At 48.5% G+C, this 22,407-nt stretch overlaps 1 protein-coding gene across 2 annotated transcripts in view; it reads left to right on the top strand.

Moving 5' to 3' along the window:
- LOC138504114 (synaptotagmin-7-like) overlaps nucleotides 1–22,407 on the top strand; it is a 560,413-nt gene that overhangs the window by 322,382 nt on the left and 215,624 nt on the right. Inside the window, exon 1 of one of the 2 annotated variants that reach the window (XM_069624335.1) lies at nucleotides 5,534–6,545. The exons of the other annotated variant lie outside the window; for it this stretch is intronic. Coding sequence (XP_069480436.1) covers nucleotides 6,293–6,545 — 253 coding nt within the window. The 5' untranslated portion in view covers nucleotides 5,534–6,292. Of the gene's footprint in view, nucleotides 1–5,533; nucleotides 6,546–22,407 lie in introns of those variants that run through there. 2 annotated transcript variants of the gene reach the window in all.

Raw genomic sequence — 22,407 nt, 5'->3', positions numbered from 1 at the left:
GGCCTCCCTGTCTGCTTTTTGTAAGCATTATTGTCTTGACATGAGCTCAAGAGCTGATGCTCAGTTTGGTCAGGCTGTGCTGAAGAACCTTTTTCAGTAAGGGGGATTTCCATCCACCCCTAGTTCCTGCAAGGAGTGCTTGGGAATCTCCCATAAGTATAGAGGAAAGGGGACGGGACGTAGGAGTATAACAGGTTACTCACCGTAGCGACCACCTTACTCCTAGTCCATAGTCCCCTTTTCTCCATACGCCCGCCTGCCATCCCCTCTAATAAGGTTCCTCTGCTATTGCTAATAGGTCTCTGACCTGGCGATAGAAAAGGACTGATGGGCGATGCGGGGGCGGAGCCAAGGTGTGCAGGGTTACGGCTGCGTCCCGGGCACCACGCAAGAAAGAGAGGAAGAAAAATGTTTGGATTCTTTTTACAAAGTGCTCCGGTCCCGTCCCTCACGACGTAGAGATGTCTGTCCCATAAGTATGGAGGAAAGGGGACTATGGACTAGGAGTAAGGTGGTCACTACGGTGAGTAACCTGGTTATTATTGTGTGCCACCTTGTGAACTGCATGTGTATCATATTGTTACATCGTTCTTGTCTTGGGCATGAAAAGCTATTGTGTGGTGGCTTTGTCAATTTCCGGCGTATATTGCCATCTTTTTTCCTGGGGGCACGGTGTCCATGCATGTGAATCATGTGCGTTTTACATATCATACTACTAGTGCAACAGACAGGTAAGGTGGTACGGGTAGGGAGTACAGCCATTACTGTACTTCAGTAAAACCCCACCACTTAATTACCTTCTAATACTTGATTAGGGACAGTGCACCGCTCTTTAGTTGTATTTCGGGGGTAGGAACTGTGTTAAACTTAGATGGATTATAGGGGTAGGAAATGCGTTATAATTAACTGACCATACTAAAAACTCACTATTCTGCATACTCACCCTCAAACTCTAAACTAAACATAACCCTACCTCTGCCGCACCACAAACTGCACACACTCCACAACACCTAACCTGAAACCAAACACAAACACCCACAAAGCACCCATGCACAATCATACCCCAGCACCACATGACGGCTACCAACCAAGAACGCACCACGATCAGTGACCAGCTTTTTTTAACTGAAGCTGCCAACATCACATCAAAGCTCTCTTGCTCTTCTCCCTCTCAATCCCACTAACAACCCCCCGCCCCAGACCCTCCTTCCATTGCAGATACACCAGAGCACCAAGAGACCACACAAGTGGCAAAAGTGCACTGTACAAGGCCACATAACATAACCTCCCAGTTGGCTATGCATTGATCAGTAGTGCTGCCCTATTGCACTGCATGCATGTCAGGTCATTGCTACCTCCGTGGGTGTTTGGTGACTGTTATATCCGCCTTGTGTCCCGCAACGCGGTGACGCAAGGCTCTCAATAAAAGCCCCGCCCCCACGCCGCGGAGGCAGGTCCCGGCATTGAAGCTAGATGACGGTGTCCGTGTGTCTCTTGCTCCCGCAGGAGCTGCGCAGCGAGGCCCACCCACGCGGGCCTTCCTCTCTCTGATCCCCGCCGACGCCTCGGCTGGGACGAGAGACAACACTGGTGACAAAGGATGCGAACGTAACGGCAAACATGCCACCGCCAATCTGCTAATCAAAGCCTCAATCATCTGCAAAATTTTTGAAAACACGGTGGGGGGGCACACAAACCCCACCCACCCAAAAAGAAAAAACATTTTTTGGGGGGGGAATTTTTTTTTCCCGCAACATCATTCCTCCCACAAATCTCCTAACCTGCCTACAACGTCGGATTGACCACACCTCTCAACCACACCAAGCCAGAGGTCATCTACACCATGCAGGAGGAACCTGGAAAGGGGGAAAGCACTCGATTACGCCCAGCACGTGGAAACACGCAGAGAAGGCTGAGGACTCCCACAGGGGCACACCAGGTGAGACATCGACCCCCCCCCCCACGTGGCCAAGTGACTCTCAAACATGGCGACAGGCACATCCACCCCCAGGCCCGGCACACCATCCCGGCATGCATGTTGCACATTTGTGCCGCATGTGTATTAGACGACTGCCTCCATCTTGGTTGGTTGTTGGCCTTCTGCTATTACCTCCATAATGCATACCGTGATGCTATGTGTGCGATGACCGCGTGCATTCTATGTGTATCATACCGTTGCTTTCCTCTTTGCATGCTGTGACCAATCGCGTAGGCTTTGTGCATTGTATGTATTAGAATGTTGCCGCCCTAGCGCGTATGTGCCCATGTGGTTGCTGGCACATTTTCCACACACTCCTATTTCCCAATGCTCTAGAGACAGTGGCGGCTTTTATACGATAAGGGCTTCAATTAGCTCTGCTGGCCCAGCTGTGCTTAATCCATTCCCAGATCCCGCCAGGCCCCCGTCCTTGGCTCAGCTACACTTTATCTCAGACAAGCAGACTGCTTCATCCGGCCGGCTGAGAGCATCTCTCCCCACGTCATGTGCGTTGCTGACAGGCTATTCGCAGACTGCTCAGCTTCCCTTTTAAACAACCCTTAATGAACTGATCAGAACGGAAACTTGAGACTAAGCGCATTAATTTTACATAAGACATATTTCGAACATGTGTAGCGGAAGTGCAGGGGAGTATCCGGCATTGGAATAGTGGGGGCGTGGTGACGGGCAACGAAAAAACTCTTGCTACTTCTCCCCCAAATGCAGTGCGCACGATTTCATACTGTCTCATTCGCGCCACAACCCTCGCACCCTATCAACTTTTTTGGTACCATTTAGGCAGATGGCATTTTAACGCATACACATATGAAAAAAAATAAAACTGCAAAAGCATTACAGATCCAGGACATTCCACTATTAGAGTTCTGTCCTGGCTCTGTGGGGCAAACTACATGCAAACCTCCACATTTGCATATGTATTGCACCAACAGAATTGACTTCACAGAAAAGGACATTGCAAGGAGCATCTTCAGTCTTTTGATACTTGGAGGCACCATGGAAATGACTTTAGAATAAGTTGCCAAAACTAAGCCAAGTGACAAATAACTTTATGGTGTAAAATACCTAAAATGCACTATTATATCTGGAGCAACTCTATGGTCATTAGGCTTTTTTTTGATAAAAGCATATTTTGACATAAGCTATGAAGTGAATAACATACAGAGCTACATTTAAGACACATGAAATTAAATGATTTGCCCAGGATCACACACTTTTCTCTTAATGGTGAAACTGGGATGTGGACAATTTAAGCAACTGAACACACCTTCCCGGGCTTAGTTGATATAGATATTTATTAACCTTTTGCTTTGCATTTCATGTGCTTAAATAATACTTATTGGAAGCAAACCACATTACATAACAAACTAGCCTCTGATAATAAACTAACTATACACTATATACATCGTCATAGAAATATGTTGAGCAATAAGAGTATGGCTTTAGTTTTACTCTCCCCATCCTGCAAGCACAGTCACAATAACATCATGCAGATTAATGTGAGCCTGACAAATCCCCCTTAGATTTTAATGCCATAGTAATTATTCATAAAGCATGCAGCATTATGCATCCTTCTCACTTTCAATTACCCCCATTCACATTTCTTAAGGGACAAAAGTCCCTGCTAATAATCCCCCCTCCTTCCCATCAATGTCTAATGGCTCCCATTGTAATGCTCTGTGCCAGGAAAATGAGGGCGCTGAGCAGGAACACCATGGTGTCACCATCTTTGTCCTGCCAGCAGCGAACGGGAGAGGTGTCCCACTGCCAAATGTCCTGGTATGGCTCTAAAAGAGGGCGGGCAAGCTTCAACCATACCACCTGGTCGGTATGCCACTGCGTATGTGGGCCCGGCCCAAATGTGCATCTCTTCAGTATAATTGCTAATGATTTGCTACTGGAATTAAATTCAGTACTGGTTTTGGAGTACTAAACCCAAGTTGTTCTGGTAGTTTTTAATGTTTTCAAAGAAAATCAGAAATTAAGGCATGTGAAAGTGTTTTGCGATAGCTTTGGCAGTACAAGAGATGAATTTTGTCATCAGAAAGTTAAAATACACAGCAAGCGAATGACTGGAAAAAATATAGGATTTTCTGATCGCTGTAATGTGCCTCAGGTGATGTAGAAAACGATTAACGTATGAAAGCAGAGAGGCACCACTACAGTCTGTGAATCCAGTGATGTGATTTTTGGGGAGCATGTGAGACCATTAGCGGGCGGTGAAATGTGTGATACAACCTTAAACTGAAGTGATGTGAGGATTAGGAAGTACTTCAACTTCAATGACCTGTACAAAATCAGTGATGTGCAAGTAAGCGAATCTCCATTGACGTGTCTGGAACCAGTGATGTGCGTAAGGAAGGAATTAGGGCCTGGTAAAGTGCTTAAGGAAAGCAATGTAGGGGAACAAGATTTTTATCGAAGCAGATGTCACGATGTAGCAAATGATAGTGTATGACTGGGATATCGGGGTCAAGGAAGCCAAATTGAAGAGCATGAGTGTCCATCTCACTTGGCTGATATGACTGCTCTCAAGCCAAATACATTGACGAAGTACACAATTTCAGGTACCCGCAAGAGGATCCAAAATGGCAAATACCTCCCTTCTCTTCAGGTCACTTGCGTTGTGTTGAGGGTCTGGGTTATGTGGCTTGCTTGGCCCTAAAATATACTCATTCAGCGGTCTCATGTGGCCTGGTGTCGGGTGTTAAATAGTAAGCCATGCCAGATCTTTTTAACTTACATTTCTTTGTATTCAAGATGCTTGCAGTCCTGCATTCTAAATCCCAGGATTTTAGGAATTTTGACATAAAAAGCTAAAACTGGTGTGCACTCCACAACGGACATATGCGGCTCAAAGGGAGTTAGATGCTTATTCGTGTAACATGGGCCATATAAGAGGCAGAAGGCTATTACTGAGTGCTTTTGTTTATAGACCCTGCAGTGAAGTCTTGGATACGGCAATTACCTATTTCAAGGGTACTGCAGCTTTCATGATGATGCACACCTAAATACCACACATCTTACAAAGATGCTGTCAATGTGCAGTCTTCGAGGCAGGGGTAATTTAGTCGAAATTCGGTTGGGGTGGTGGGCTTGTCTGCATAGTCTGGCAGAGTATGACTGGGGTGTACAACTCCAGTCCATGGGGCCACCAACATGTTAGATTGTCAGGATATCTGCTGTGATTATTCGTGAGATAAATTTGCATACGACCGATCCAAATGAGAACTCATTTGCTTATTCAGTGGTTTTCTTGGAAGCCTGGTACATTTGTAAGCTAGAGGGCCAGAACTGTGCACTACTAGAGTAAGTAGAAAGAATATACCAATTAAACAGCTATAGGTTTATGCCAAGGAACGCAGAATGAAATTGGTACAAGCTAGGACATTGGGATCTCACTGTGTGGGAAAGGATACAGAGGATATTATCATTCAAGGGCTTACAGTTGCCTCACTCTGATACTGCAAAGCACTGTGGGAGGAGGCGGGAGAGACTGCCCAGGAAGGAAGGAAAAAGGCATCCTGCAGGCCTTTGAAGGCAGCTGTGCCATCATGCTTGGCTGCTCCAATCACTGTAATTTCAATGACACTGCAAGGGAGCAGAAGAAGGGGGAGGCGGGAGAGGAGGATGGTAGCTCTCCTGCACTAGGCTGATAGAAGCCACAGTTGCCTGGGAGATTAAGAATGCCGGCCTGAGCCAGACAGCCTTTGAATCTTTTACACGGTGGCCTGCGCCTGACGATGGCATCATCATCAACGGCCATGGGATGCTTCTGCGGCAGCTGGAGGAGACGGCGAGTAGTCTTCACCCTCCGGAGACAGTGGCTGCCACATTGGAAACAGGCTTCACCAACTCCTGTGCTGTCCTGTTGATTAGCGGAGATGGGGCTCCATAAAACGGCTAACCTCACTTCGTCATGGAGGGTGTCCCCATCTTTGGAACCATATTCAGTCTCCAAACCAGCTGAATGCGGTCCATTTAAGGCTCAAATTCTTCGCACACCTGCATCACTTATTTACAAATGCTTTACCTCCATTGATTTTTAAGTGAGCAGCTGACTTTGCTCCTTTTGGAGAATCGACTCATTGAGTTAAGAGGTACGCCAATGTATTAGTTTGGCAGAGTTTACACGTTTGGGACATGGCTTGATATAGGGTTCCAGGACGACTCTGATTGAGGGGGTCGATCATGGCTACAGAAGAGCAAGGATCCTAGCAATAGCTATACGTTCTGAGTTACATCACGAAGGAGGACTCCTCAGTTCACAACTATCGCTGACACTCCCTCACTCTGATGGCCTCTTCGAATGCCCAGCTAGTAATGCAGGGCCAGAACACTCCAGGTGGGCCAAGAGCAATATCCTGCACAGAGGACCTATCTCCAAATGCAAGCAGTGAGAGACGCGAGATAGACGCAGAAGAGTCTTCACCTCTCTTTGTCCTGCGCTCCATTTTCTTTTTCTGCTGTAAAGGGATGATCGAGGGCATCGTGGTTATCCTCTTCATCTGGCTCTTGATCCAGGTCCTTCTCAACAAGCACCAGGAAGGTCAGAACGCATCTCTTTCTAATTAGCACGCCACCCTTTCTGTACCAAAAGTCACCATTCCTTAATGGCCTCTTTTCTTTTGTCCATTTCCTTTCCGCCTTCCTCGTGCCTTTCTTTCCTTTTTCATCTCTTTCCTTATTGTTTGAGAACTCCCTCCATCCTTCATTTTCTGCCACCTCACCCCCTTATCTCCTTCCCTTCTCCTTTCTTCTTTCCCCTTCGTCTGAACTCCCTTTCACCCCTTATCATTCCTCTCACCCATCTGCATACACCTCAAACTCTAAACAAACACAATCACAACCCTATACCACAACAAACCTCACAAACTTCACTACACCGAAGTAACAAAACAAACTGCACATAGATTCGTACAAGAGCATACAACGTTTACCGACCAGAACACACCCCAAGCCCAGCTAACAGTGTTAACCGTGTTGAGGCTACCAACAACACATCAATGCTCTCTTGCACTTTTCCCCGCTTACTCCCACTAACTCAACCCCCCCTTCCCTTTTCATAGCCGCCAGAGCGCCAGGGGACCAATCCGGTGGTGATAGTGCGTCGTGCAAATATACTTTAACATTAACATTCACTCATTTCTCCCCTCCTTCATCTTCTCAGTTTTTTATATTTTTGTCTTTATATCACTTTCCATTCCCCTCCTCTTTTTCGTCTTCTTTCGTTTGCGCTTTTTTTTCAGTTTCCTTCGTTCTCCCTATCCTTTCACCTCATCCCCGCGATGTGGTGTCGGTGTCCAGCCCGTCTAATGTGCAAGTGTATGAGAAAGGAAATAACCCTGTTTTAACACTCAGTCAGTGACTTTGAGGACAATTCAGATGCCTAATTTAAATCGTGCATTTGGATATACAATGCTTGTCATCTGCTTTCTGTTGCTAGCAAATTCTGGTGTACACAGATTGGAGTCACTATTTCTTGGATCATCATTCCGTGACCTCATTTTCCTCTCCTGTTCCCCCTTTACTGTTCGGGAGGGGTTGCTTGTTACCCTCCCTCCCATTGCATGGGGGACAACTCAGTGACCCCATAATTTTGTATTTTAAAAAAATAATAATCGGATGTGAAATCCTTTACTAGTGAAACATTACTGTAGTAAAGTGACCTGCTTCTGTGCACACAATTTGTGTGTCCAAAAGACAACCGGTCCATAGTCCCTCCACTCCATACATATGAAGATGCCCTTGCAAATCACCTTCCTTGCCTAATCCTACATACCTGCATTCTATGCCAGTCTGTTGCCCTGGGACAGAGCCAGGTTCAAAATTTTGGTAGTTTGTATGACAGTTTTTTTAAACAACTTTCATTAAACCGGTTGCACATATGGAGCGACAACGTGATGCGAAACACACTTGAGCTTCATTCTTTTACCATTACACAAATTGGATCAATCCACCCACCCAGCGGTCCAATAAGGGCTGGAAGTGATGAAGGCGAACCTGAGGATACTACCAATGAAAAAGCAGTTTGAGGGCACACTCCTTATTAGTCACGCATCTCGAAGAGGAGAAATTCCTTGTCCAACTGTTTACCCAGGTGTGATCATCCAGCTGGAGGCCCAGATCTGTCCCCCATTGTAACATATAATTACGACGGCTAGCCGGAAAGTCCTCCTGCAGGAATTTATACAGCTTAGAAATGCCCCCCCTGTGAGCCCTGCAGTAGAGTAAGTTTAAGAGGCTCAAGGTCCGGGCGGCCCCTTGTCTAATTAGGGGTGCATAATTCAATGACGAAGCTGGGCATAGGAGAACCTGTCTGTCTCAGAAAGTTTAAATACTCCCTTACAGTTTTCAAAGGTGCAGTGCTGGGTGTTTTCAAACAGTTGTGAAAGAGTGCTCAACCCCACTCAGGTCCAATTCTTGAAGTTTAAGCAGAGCAGGCCCGGGGTAAAGGGTGGGTTATGGGAAATTGGAGTATGCAGACCTATGCCCCTGGGGATCCCTCTAATTTTCATAGCCCAGTCCCAGATATTAACCGTTGTTTTGGTGGAGGAGAGAATACAGGGCAAAAAGTTCCATGCCATTTGGGGAACGTATGCAAGGTAGTGGAGGGGGAGAGGGAGTCTAGACTGCTCAATGTCGACCCATTTCTGTGGGTCGGTGGAAGGTAGCCAGGCTCGGAAGAGAGACAATTGCACTGCGACATAGTATTTGCGCAGATGCAGGACTCCCAGCCCTCCCAGACGGGCGTTTCCCATTTACTCCTACGTCCCGTCCCCTTTCCTCCATACTTATGGGACATCTCTCAGTCCTGTGGGACGGGACCGGAGCACTTTGTAAAAAGCATCCAAAATGTTTTTTTTTTTCCAAAAATGTGTCCTTCCTCTCTTTCTTGCGCGGGGCCCGGCACCCAGCCGTAACCCCGCCCACCTTGGCTCTGCCCCACGCATCACCCATCAGTCCTTTTCTCTGCTCGTTTGGGACTGGACGCACTTGCATCTGCGGAAGATGTTCTTCCCTTTTTTCCTCTCTGGCTCTCGCTAGCGATCGTGTACTAGTCTGTCTATGTCGTTCAAACTAGACTTTCCAGATTGTTCATCGTGTCACCGACGCTTCGCGAGGGCAGATCCCCATCCTCTTTGCTTAGAGTGTTTGGGCCCGGATCACCGTTGGGACTCCTGTTTTCACTGCGACTCCCTTTCGGTCGGGCAATTCAACGTCGGTTGGAGCGGTGGGAAGAGGTGTTCCGACAAACTCCTCCTTCGCATTTTCAGGCGTTCATTGACGAAAAGAAGAAACGCCCGGTAAGTTCTTCTTTTCAGAGCACCCCGGCCGGGGGATACCTTTCTGGGTTCCTCCCGGGCTGGGAGGAGCGTTGATCGCTCTGTCACAGGGGATTGCCCTGAGGTGCCCCTTGGGCTTAATAATTGTACTGGAGTTTTCTCCGAGGGTCTCCGTAAGGGGCCTGTGGATACCGGAGCACGCTCCGAGGCCCCTCTGTGGGGGCTGTTTGTAGACCCAGTTCTACTGAGTTGTGAGGTACCGGAGCTCGCTCTGAGGCCTCTCTATCGGCTTCCGTCAAGAATAAGAAGGGGGTGCGCCCCGAGGCCTTGGTTGGGCTTGGTGTCACCGAACGGATGTTCGAGGCCTGCGCAAATAAGGCTGTTATCGGACCTGGGTCCGAGGTCCCTCGTACAGAGGCTAAAGCTACCAACATTTCTGAGAGGCCTGACAAGGCCTTATCGGTGCAGGTTGTTTCTCACCGTTCCCGCTGTTGCAGCGACACCAGATCTGATCTGAGGTGGCAAAGAAGAAAAGTTCTTCTTTTACTGGCAGTGCCGAGGTCCTTCCTGGTAAGGCTAATTTGGCGGTTGGTATGTCGCAGAAACATTCCAGACCTCATAGTACCGGCTGTGCCGAGGTTCCTTATGTTAAGGCTAAAGTTAAGACCCCTGATCCATCGACAGGGACCCCTGCCTCACTTCCTCACATGCTGCAGTTCCCCTCAGGCGATGACAAAATGGCGCCCGTTCCCGCCACGACCGCAGCGGCCTTTTTGGATGCTACCCCTACAACTGCGCCATCTGCCTCAGGTGTAGGGCTTGGTTCCGTGGGTGAACATAAAGTTCCATGTGCGCATCCTTATCAGACAGTTTATGATTGGAACGCCCGGATGCCCCTTTCGCACAATGTTTTGTTGCCTGCACGGTCGGCACCTTTGATTTATGTGGAAACGTCGGTGGAGGGGCCGGTTTGGTACCCTTCCCCATTACATCCCTGGAATTATCCTCCTCATGAGAGGCCTCCTCTGGTTCCAAAACAGTCCCCGGAGGACGCTTGTTTCGGTAAATTTCAAACGCTCATGCGTACCGATCACATGAGGGAATATTTCAAAGGGCTTTTTAGGGAGATATGTCTGCCCGCGCCTCCGGCTCCACCCGTTCCCCCGGTGGTTCCGCCGGCGCCTCCCTTGTCTACGGTGCCTTCCCCGACTCTTCCGCCTTTGCCACCATTCTCCCCCGTGGACAAGGCAGCGCCCGACATGGCTCAGCAGGATCCTGACCTGTCGGATGACGCGCTAGGCGATCAGGACAACGAGGACCTGCCCCGCTCTATTAGAGCTTTTCATGACCGGGTACTGGACATGATGTGCTTCTTAGATGTTCCGGTGCCCGAGGCTCCCGCTCTGCAGGAGGGCGTGCTTTCTGGGGCGTTCACCCTGTCTCCTTTGGAGCGTACCGGCCTGTTCTTGCAGAAGGACGTTCTGGGCGAGGTCCGTAGGGTCTGGGAAAAGCCACACTCTGTACTTTTCTTCAATAAGAAAATTGATCCGCGATACAGGCTACATTCTTCGGAAGAGGTGGCCCTGTCGTCTTGTCCGCCCCCTCCTCCACAGTGGTGGCCGCGGCCACTTTGCAGTCCAGGCCTGCATCATCCTCTTCCACGACGGCTACTCAGGTTCTGGGAAAGGAGGATAAGCTCCTTGACTCCCTTGGGAGAAAAATTTCACCAACTCGGCCTTGCAGCTTAGGCAGGCCAATGCCAAACTGGTGTTAGCGGGGGCTAATATGTGGATGTGGAAAGGTCTGTCCGAGTTTGAGGAGTTCATCCCAGTCGAGAAGCTGGAAGACTTTAAAGCAGGATTATCCGACGCCAGGGTCTTGGCCCAGGATCTTCTGGAGGCTGCGGCTCATCACGTTGTCACGACCCTTAGCCCTGATCCCCTCTGGCAAGCCCATTGGCCAGGTGGAATCAGGGCTTGGCTCACTAATAAGGCCTGGCATCCACTTCTCAGGCCCTCTTGGGGCCAGTTCTGGCACCTTTGGCGCCAGGCTCATCAGTAAGGAAAGACATCTGCTTGAGGAACTACTTTATTTAGGCTTTCAGCCAACATGGAGGCATCCACATAGCTTAATTCCTAGAACCAAGCTATGCGGTCTAGTGTTTAGGTGTGGTGGCCTAGGGACTACTTTACCTGGACTACTTTACACTGGCTATTTAAACCACACCCGAACAAGACAACACGCTTCGCTTTACTTTGCTTCTAGCAACGTGACGCTCACCGTGTCCAGCTTTCTCACGAGCCTGGTGAATTCCGGATCTGCAGAAAAGCCAAGAACATCGTTAGCAGCAGAATCTTACCTGCATTCATCATCCTTCACGGCTCGCAGCTCCTGGGCAGCTCTGTTGGTGAAGTTCACCACCCGGATCGAAGGACCTGAGAAAAGGAGAAAGACACCATTAAAGAAGTTAGTGGAGACATTAAAACCACAAAGCGCTTAAAGACTTACCTGGTTGGTTGCTTTTCGGCCGGCATAGCTCCGGAACTCCATCTGCACTGGGAACTCACCGCAACCTACGAAAAGAGAAAAGCACAGGTCAGTTAGGACAAGACATCGTTGCGCTACACAAAGCGCCTCCTTACCGCATCATAGCGCTATATCGCGTCATCATCTCCCGGTGAGAACCAGCATATCCAGTTCTCCAAGCGGACACTCCGCGCTCCTAGGGAGATAAAAAAAAAAGACATTTAGAACAGAGAAAAGGCATGCAAGAATTACGACGCCATCAATCGCAATAAGACCTACCTGAAAGACACTACAAGGGCAGCAGTCAGTGAAGTAACTGGACCGCCCGCGCCCACAAAAGACAATGCGCCCCTGCCCAGAGAGCAGGACGGAGAGCCCACCGATTCCGACAACTAGGTGAGAAGAGAACCTGTAAGGGCTGGAAACACAAGGGAGGTGGGGGAAAATTTAACTTGGTAGCCCAGTCCTAATATCTTCTTCATTTCCAGGCTGAATCCCATCAACACCGAGACCACACCAGAGAATCATTGGGAAGGGCACCAACGACCAACTGACTGTGTGGCGTCCCCGTGGATACCAAGTGAACGTAACAGACGTAGACACATCGGCTCGGGGCCTTATGCTGGGGGTTGGTACCTCACGACAAGCGTGCCTGCATACCACTAAATTCTCAAAAGAAGTGCAGGACAAGGTGTTGGACCTTCCGTTCGATGGTAAGGAGCTCTTTCATTCTACAACAGATGTAGAGCTCACCAAGATGAAGGATAGCACTCAGACAGCTAAGTCCTTATCGGTACTTGTTAAGACCCCTTTCAAAACCCAGAGACCATTGTCGCAAAGCCAACCCTCCTCTGGCTTTAGGGGCTTCCTAGACTGGAAGTCTCGCAGAGTGGATACCCCTTTGGGGAATAACCGCCGTAGGCAACAACAGACTCGGTTTTTCTCCCGCTCCTCAGCCTCCTCCTCAGGTTCAGGTGGCAAAACCACCGAAAAGCCTACAAAATGAGGGTTCTCCGCGCTCGCACGAGACCCCGGTGGGAGGACGCATTGCGTCTCATTGGGAGGCGTGGCGGACCATCACCAAAGACAGATGGGTCTTGTCAGTCGCTCGGGCGAGCTTCCGCTTACCCCTACCCCCTAACCTCTACCCCACCCTTCAACCCTCCTTTTCAGCTGTCTGGCTCAACCTCCCTCAAACCCGAGGTTCAGAAACTTCTGGACCTCACAGCTGTGGAACCCGTTCCCCTCGGGAACAAGGGGAGGGCTTCTACTCCCGGCTGTTTACGGTGCCCAAACCCAACCAGGCCTGCCTGTGCACCATCCTAGACCTCTCCCAGTTCAATCTTTTCCTACCCCAAGAGAAATTGAAGATGATCACGCCCAGCCAGATACGGTCCTCCTTGCAGAGGGGCGATTGGCTCAGCGTGGTGGATCTTCAGGATGCGTACATGCATATTCTGATTTGGAATCCACACAGGAGATATCTCTGTTTCTCTTTGTGAGAGGAGCACTTCCAGTTTTGAGTGCTTCCTTTTGGCCTCAGCTCTGTGCCGCGTGTCTTCACGAAGATGTCAGTGATTGTGGCCTATCTTCGTCTGCAGGGTATCCATGTGTATTCGTATTTGGACGACTGGCTCTTACGCAGTCCTTGCCCGTTGAAAGCAGCGGGCAATCTTCAGTCTCTCCTTCAGCTCCTGTTCCATCTTGGGCTGTCGGTGAACTGGCGGAAATCTTCCATGACAGTTTTGCAGGACTTGATTTTCCTGGGTTTTCGCTGGAACACAATCGACTGCAGAGTGTACCTGACCGGGGACAGAATGGCATATCTGTTAGCCACGTGTCATATGTTGGCGCAGTCGGAGAGCATGTCGGCCTGGTGGTTCCAGAGGCTTCTGGGCCTCATGGCCTCGTGCGTGTTGGCTCTTCCTCTTGCTCGTCTCAAGATGAGGCGGACCCAAACGGCTCTTCGGAGTTCTTGGCGTCAGGCTGTGGATCCGGACTCCAAGTTATATAGTGATTCTGGCTTCCATGAGAGTGGACTTGGAGTGGTGGTCATCTTTCAGCAACCTGTCGGTGCGTGCAGGGTTTCATACCCAGCCCCTATGGTGACGAACACAACGGACTCCTCCCTCCTGGGGTGGGGTGCGACGTTAGCTCCTCTTCAGGTCTCGGATCTCTGGTCGCCTCAGGACAGGCTCCTCCACATTAATCATTTAGAGCTTCTGGCGATCTTCCTAGCGCTCAGAGCGTTCAGACCGATCATAGCCAACAAGGTGGTCCTCATACACACAGACAATGGGGTGTTGATGTATTCCATCAACAAGCAGGGGGGAACCAAGTCTTCCCCTCTCGTGGACCTGTCCATCCAGATTTGGGAGTGGGCTGTGCTTCATGGTGTTTGGCTGCTTGCAGTGCACATCCCGGGCCAGCTGAATGTCACAACGGATGACCTCAGCCGGCGGACAGTGGTCAGCTATGAGTGGGAGTTGAAGGCAGAGGTCCTCTCATGGATTTTCTCACGTTGGGGGCACACCGGAGGTGGACCTCTTCGCTACGGCGGTAAACAAGAAGCTTCCTCGGTATGCCTCCAGAGGGGGGCTGGGAGTCTCCTCTCTGGGGGATGCTCTCGAGATCCCATGGCACAACATGAGAGCTTACGCCTTCCCGCCTCTGCCTCTAGTTCACTGAGCAATTTGCAAACTGAAGAACTCAGTGAACTGTTCCCTTCTACTCATAGCCCCGTGGTGGCCGGCCAGGTTTTGGTTCTCAGAACTTCAACACCTGTCGGTGTTTCCGCCGATCAGGTTGCCAGTGACTCCCGATCTTCTTCACCAGGGAGAACAGCAGCTGTGGCACCCTTCCCCACAATCGCTCAGCTTGGCGGCATGGTGCCTGAGTTCAAGTCTTTAGAACATCTTAACTTGTCTGCGGATAACATGCATATTATCCATGCAGCCAGGAAATCCTCGACTAGATCCCAATACAGAAGTAAATGGCTCAGGTTCTGTCATTGGTGTTTGGAAAAACATTTGGGCCCAAGGGGGGCTCCGATTGAAACGGTGCTGTCCTTCGTATCCTTCTTAGCAGAGTTGGGTGTTCATGTTCTGTCATGCAGAACTTACCTTTCAGCGGTCTCTGCTTACCTTTCTACGGACCAATGCTCTTACTGTCTGTGTAATCCAGTGGTTAAGTGGCATTTTGCAGGCTTGACACGCCTCTACCCTCCAATTCGTAGTCCGCACCCACCGTGGGATCTAAATGTAGTCCTGACGGCGTTGTGCCATAAGCCTTTTGAACCAATGGCCACGGTGGACCTCAAGTACCTATTCCGGAAAGTGTCCTATTTGGTCGCCGTTACGTCAGCGAGCAGGTGAGTGAGCTCCAGGCCTTGTCAGTGAAGCACCCCTTTTTGGTCTGTCACAGGATAAAGTAGTCCTAAGGACAAATCCTGCTTTCCTGTCGAAGGTGGTATGAGTTCCATCTGAATCATTCCATCTCCCTGCCGGTCTTTTTTCCGAATCCTGCCTCAGAGGCAAAGGGTCCTGCATTGTCTCGATGTCAGGAGGGCTCTTATGTTCTATCGGGACAGAACATCGAGCTTAGGAATTCTTCTCAACTATTTGTGACTTTTGGTAACTCTCTGGGTAAGCAGGCATCTAAGGCGACTATTTCCCGGTGGATCGCCGCCTGCATTACGGAGTCTTTCACCGTCAAAGGGCGGAAGCCTCCTAGAGGTATTCATGCACACCTGGTGCGGGGCAAGGCAGCCGCGGTTGCTTTTCAGAAATATGTCCCCTGGGAGTCCATCGCTAGGGCAGCTACTTGGGCCTCCCCATCTGCTTTTTGTAAGCATTACTGTCTTGACATGAGCTCAAGAGATGGTGCTCAGTTTGGTCAGGCTGTGCTGAAGAACCTTTTTCAGTAAGGGGTATTTCCATCCACCTATAGTTCCTGTTAGGAGTGCTTGGGAATCTCCCATAAGTATGGAGGAAAGGGGATGGGACGTAGGAGTATAACCAGTTTACTCACCGTAGTGACCACCTTACTCCTACTCCACTGGGAGTGATGAGCAGGCATAAAGGAACCAGGGGACCAGGTTCATCTTGCAGGCCACAATGCGCCCCATCAGAGAACTTTCTTGGGTGGACCATCTGTCCAGATCAGCCTCTAACTCTTTGAAGAGAGGGGGAGTTAGCTTATATAGCTCTCATGGGCATGCTGGGATATGAACCACCAGGTAATCCATCACTTTCCTGCTCCACTTAATTGGGCAGGCGGGTTGAAGAGTGCTAATCTCTTTGGCATATAACCCCACTCCTAAGGCTACAGATTTATCATAGTTAATGTCAAACCCTGCCACTCGACTAAATGAGTTCAACTCTAAAATCGCTTGTTGTAGAGAAGGATGGATGTTTGTTATGTTAAGCATTACATCATCCATGTAAAGGGACAGCTTATGTTGTTTGTAGCCTATCTTGACCCCTTCGATAGAGAGGTTGAGGTGAATCTTTTGAGCAAGGGGTTCCATAATCAGGGCAAAGAGTAGGGGGGATTGAGTACATCCCTGTCTCGTTCCACACGTGAGGGGAATTGTGGTCGTATCCCTGGAGTCAACCCGTAAGGAGGTCTTTGGGGCTGTATAGTTGGCCAGAACCATTTTCCGAAAGAGCGATCCAAACCGAAATGCCTCAAGAGTGAACTGTAGGAAAGCCCAGTCTATTTTATCGAATGCTTTAGTTGCATCCAATGCCCGAAGTGCAAGTTTGCGGTGTTCTACAGTTATAAATTCCACCAAATGTAGGGCACAACGAATATTATCACCCGTTGATCTGCCCCGAACAAAGCCTGTTTGGTGCAAGTCAATCAACTTAGGCAAGACTTTGGCTAGGAAGTTGGCCAACACTTTAGAATAGATATTTGCATCACCGGCCTGTAGGAGGCAGGATTCCTTGGGTCTTTCCATGGCTTTAACAGTAAAATGGTTGACGAGGCCTGCATAGATGGGGTAGTGCAGCCAGAGTTTCGGAAGGAGTTAAAAAGGGCTGTGAAGGGGGACAGAAGCTGGTCCCGGAAGAGTTTGTAAAACCTAACCGAGAAGCCATCTGGGCCCAGGCCCCTCGATTTTAATGATTTGATTACCAAGTCCACTTCCTTCGAATTAATTGGCGCCTCCAAGGCCTCGCAATCCGTTTCAGGAAGGTGCGGAAGGGCGGCTCCCTCTGTGTATTGTTTCTGTTAAAACGGGGGCTGGGGGCATGCCGTCATGGTTTCGACAAGATGGACGTCCGCTAATTGCAGTTTTGACTCTTCGGCCTATTGTATAGCACCCTGCGGGTCCCAGAGGCCCAGAATTACATTTCGGCGAGTAGACTTTGCCAATTTTCTAACCCGGAATTTTGTTTGCTTTATTGCTCTTGGCATAGTATCCCTGTTTTGTCTTGAGCAGGGATCTGGCAGTTTCTTCAGCGTAAAGGGCTTCCAATTTATTCCGGGCAACCTACAGGGGCTGGTGGGTTCTGGGGGACCAGCTCTTTTTATGTCTGTGCTCTGCCTCCACGATCTCCCCTTCTAGCCGGGTTTGTGTCTCTAATCTACGCTTCAGGTAAGCGGCAACATGGGCTATTAGTTCCCCCCTAATAACTGCCTTTATGGCTTCCCAAGTGGTAGCTGCTGAGGTGAAATCAGTGGAATTCTCTTGGAAATAGTTCTGGATGGCTTTAGCAATACCGCCTCTGAGTGCCATATCATTCAGAATTGGGACATATAGAGTCCATTGGCGTCTGGTGGGGGTTATGGGTCCAGAATTCAGGCCATTTAAGGTATGGGAGCATGGTCCGAGAGCGGCCTCAGCTTATGGTCACCTCGTCCAGAAAAGAGAGGATCTGGGGGTAGAATATAATAAGTCTATATGAAATGATGTACATTGTACATGGGAACAAAATGAGAAATCCTTCTCGCCCGGGTGCAGAACCCTCCAGGTGTAAACTACCCTAGGGTTCTAAAAAGGCGAAGTAGCCCCAAGGCAATCTTAAAGTCCCTTGACGTGGGTTGGTGCGTTTTGTCAAGTACCCCCCCAATTACCATCTGGCCTTCGAGAAAAGGGAGAAGTTTAGATTCCAGGTCTAAAAGGAATGCTTCCTGTCTTTCGTTAGGAGCATAAAGAGAAACCAAAGAGTAGAGCTGGCCGAAAAAAGAATACCTTTCACCCCAGTGTAGTGCCCTTCCGGACTGAACAAAGTCTCCAGCTCCACAAACGGGATACCTTTCGCCAGAAGAATTGCTTTGCCTCCTTTTTTTGGAACCATCGGAGGCCAAATAGCGATTTGGAAAGTCCCTGTTATGCAGACAGGAAAAATCTGTCGCAATCAGGTGAGTTTCTTGCAAAAATACCACAGAGTTGTTCAGGTCTTTTAAGCGTTGCAGTGTAGATTTGCATTTAACCATTAAGTGAGACAAAGGACAGTTTCTGATGAGGAAGGAGGAGTTCTTAGTGAGTCCAAGTCTGTCGGAGGGTAGGGGGGGATCCAAGAGTGTTTCACTCATCGCTTACTTCCATTGTAGCTTCAGCTCCAGCTGGTAACCAGGTTTTCAACTTTTCAACCCAACAGGTAAACTGTAACTGTAAAATCAAACTAGAACAGGGCATTTCGCCCCATCAGGCTTACATGTTTCATCGTACATTAGGCCAGGCTTAGGCCATGTGAAGCCCAGATCTCGGGGTAAGATCATCTTGTCTTGATGGTACAAATTCAACTAAATTAAAATGGTTCTTTGCAGCTATAATGAGGCCACCATATGGTCTGCCAACATATTACGTCTGGCCTTTGTATTACCCTTTAGCCATCAAGGGAATGCAAACTAGTCAGCCACATTTCCTGTAATGAAAAGGTATCAGAATCTAATAGGAAAGACTGTCCTAGTAAAATAATGAAAACCTCTAGTATTCCAGGAAATACATTTTAAGTTGGTCACAGCATTTTCAGAATCATTAACAACGGCGAGCTGTGTTCTGTTATCATTCAGTGGGGTAATATGTGATTTAAGCGCCCTAATAACTGTTTGCGCAAGCTCATCAAAATCTGTAGTTGCCGTTTTTATTGAATTCTTCTCAATCCTATTTAATTTTCGTTGACCTGTGGAGCATACACTATCAACACTTCTTGTCAATTCGTATTCCATAGTCAAAAAATCATGTGAGAAAGTCATAATAATTTCAACTATGATGAAGTATGCAAAATGTACAAGATCCCAGTTCATTTCAGTTGTAGTGCTTAGAAGTTCCACTAAGGATATGTCACCAGTGGAGATCCTCTGTAATTGTGCATGACGATGTAATAGCTGCAAGGTGTTCCCTCGCTTCAGCAATGGACTACTGATGGAAGCAAAGGGGTCAATGATTTCAATCTTTTTTGTAGAGTATTTATATCTGTCATGCGTTTCCGCATGAAAGATGATGTATGTCCAAGTGTTTGTTGAGGAATATTAGTGGTTCTGTCCCCATCTAGCTCCGTATATCCTTTAGCATCATTAGAATATTCTTTTTTTTTTTTTTTTGGCTTGAATCTTTTTTATTAACTAAAGAAAAATGAACAATACAGAAAGTACAGTAACGAAACAAATGCAAATCGGGAGGACAAAATCTAGGCCGGGAGGTTCACAGGCAGTGGGCAAAAATAAGCACGTGTAGATGTATTTCACATATAACATGCATGGGGGGAGAAGACAAAGAATAACATCCTGGCAGGAGATACAATGATATTACCAATCAGCCTTCAAGTTCACCTCTGGCACCCCACCATCATCACCCCCCCTTCCCCCCGCCTCACCCCAACTTTAGCTCAATGAAGTATTGACACCGTAGATATCCACAGATAGTTCAAATATATTGTTCAATTAAATCCCAGAGCTGCTGTGTTCTCTCCATTCAGTGTCGATTCACACATACCTGCCTCACATGCACACAAAGGCTTGAAACAAGCCCCTCCAACATGCTCTTTGGCAGGCCGACCGGGGATTTCCAATGAATAAGAATGGCCTTTCTGGCAGCAAACAACATTGTGTGTGGACGTCAAATCACACTATTGCCATCATACCAATCCTCCACCCCTACCCTAAATAACATAGCTCTAGGTTCCAACAACACTCCTGGGATTCTACCCACTGCTTCCTGTACTGAACCCCAGAATCTCTGGGTTATTGGGCAGGACCAAATCCCTAACATCCCCCGCTCCGCTGCTCACACCCCCTCCAGCAATCGGTGGATGTCAGCAGTTTCACTGCTGCCATCTTAGTCAGTGTGTAATAATACCTTTGAATGATTTTATATTGGATTTCTCTTTTCCCCATACTATGAGAAACCTCATTTATTAGGGAGAAGAATGTATATATAGCCCCACAATCCAGTTGGACATCCAATTCTGCTGCCCATTGTTCAGCTAGTATTGTAATCCTCCCCACATTGTTCGGGATGCTAAGCAAATAGAAGGCCTTTAATTTAGGAAATGCAAGCTTATTGACCTCTAGTTCTAATTCGCAATTTGAGGAGCTGCGGGCAAACATAGCTTATGTTATCTGTGACTGAATCAGAGAGCTCACTGCCCTGTGCTTTAACCACGCTGTTCGTTCCAGTCCTAGCACAACCCTGCCTCACCAAGCGGTAGTGGAGTTGCATCTTCAAATCGATCCATTATGCGTACCTGCCGCCAGGTTTTGCGCCAGGCCCATCTTTCTCTCTGCCTCCCGGGCTTGTCAGGAGTAATGCTCTGAGGCCAAGCCAGGGCAGAACTGATTTGATGTCTACCCCAGTTTTCTGCAACAACTGTGACCCACACTGCAGCGAGGAACCCACGATGAGATGCCGGGCAATGTGACGTGGAAGACGGGTCCCTTGCAGAGCCACAGCCTTCTTAGGAGTGAGGGGCCGCAGTATTGCCAGTTCGGTATTATGCCAGCTGGTTATCTCGTTTGAGTTCAGAGGGGAGAGCCAGGCCCCCATCCTGTTTGGCGGTGTAGAGCCACACTGTTTTCAGTCTGTCTCTGTTGTTTAAACAAATGAATTTCCCTATGTGTCTGTGAAGGTCTCTTCTCATCTTAGAAGGCATGGGGAGGGGATCATGTGGGCCAAATAGACCAATTTAGGAAGGGTGTTAATTTTTTTCACATTGATCCTACCCTGTAGAAATAAGGGTAACACGTTCCATTTGAGCAAGTCAGCTTGGATTTTAGCAATCAGTGCCTGATAGTTGTTACGAACTAGGGTTCTCACTGAGGAGCTCACTTGTATCCCCAAGTATTTGATGGCAGTCAGTTGTAACCTAAATAGGGCCAGCCCATCTCCCCCCTCCCGAGTCCCAGGGAATATCAATTTGTAGCGGCAGCACCTCTGACTTGTCAAAAATTACTTTATAGTCAGCGATCGGGCCAAAATTGAGCAAGAAAGACTGGATCAGTGGAAGATTAGCTCGCCACTTTGCCACGTTAAGAAGAACATTATCCAGATCTTAGAGCTGTGGCTACCACGCTCAAATTAAAAAAGGAGTTAAAGATGCTCCTGTTCAACCTTCCGCCTGATTAGGCACTATCAGTCTGATTTTTCAGAGCTGGTGTTATCGACTCAGATTTTCGCCCCTGGTACTCCTCCTTGTACCGTTTATATGCTATTTGAGTTGGGTGTTTGTTCTGTGGTCTTGTGTGTGCGCGCCCTGAGGCCCATGGGTATGTTGCTCGTTGATATAGGAATTTTTAACAAATAAATAAAATATCCACATATAAAGAAATCCGATGTTCAATCCAAGCTCTGGAGATACCCCCTACATTAGAGGCCCACCGAATCCTGTCCGCCAGAGGTTCAATGGCTAAATCGTAGAGAAGCGGTGACGGGACAGCACTTTCGTGTGCCCGAGTATAGCCGAAAGGCGAGCTGAAGTGAGCCCATTGGTGACTACAGACACCTGTGGCCGACAATACAAGAGCCCCACTATGTCCAGGAAGTATCCCTTGATGCAGAAAGCCAGTAAAACTGTAAACATATAGCCCCTTTTGACATTATCGAATGCCTTTTTGGCATTGAGGGAAGAGTAATATCATCCTGGTCTGCTTCAGCTGCAACCACATTTAAGAGGCATCTCAAATTTTCACATGAATGAAGCAGGCCTGGTCCGGGTGGACCAGCTTTGAAAGAATATGATCCAGTCGGTGTGCTAAGCATTTGGCCAGAATCATTGTGTCTGTATTGATAAGGGATATTGGTCTATAGGCACTACATTCAGTTGGATCTTTCATAGGCTTAGGGAAGACGATATTAGCCCCCAGGAGCGAATTCGGAAGGGACCCCGCAACCCTTGTTCATTGAAGACAGTTGCCAGCCTTGCAGCCATCTCATCCACCAGCGCCTTGTATAGGTCAAATGGGAGGCCGTCGGGCCGGTTGCCTTTCCTCCGGTCAATCCTGCCACAGCAGCCGCCACCGCACCCTCCTCGATCGGGGAATTCAACAGACTTAAATCCTCCTTGGATATAGTGGGTAGGGCAAGCTTCTCGAGAAAGGCCGGGACCGCACCAGCTTCAGAATTAGGTGGCTATGCTTAGAGCTCCTGATAGA

This window comes from Ambystoma mexicanum, chromosome 11, assembly GCF_040938575.1.
Source record: "Ambystoma mexicanum isolate Mex_15411 chromosome 11, UKY_AmexF1_1, whole genome shotgun sequence".
Classification (NCBI taxonomy): domain Eukaryota; kingdom Metazoa; phylum Chordata; class Amphibia; order Caudata; family Ambystomatidae; genus Ambystoma; species Ambystoma mexicanum.
Note: the sequence above shows the minus strand (reverse complement) of the source record. Positions and strands in the feature narration are given on the sequence as shown.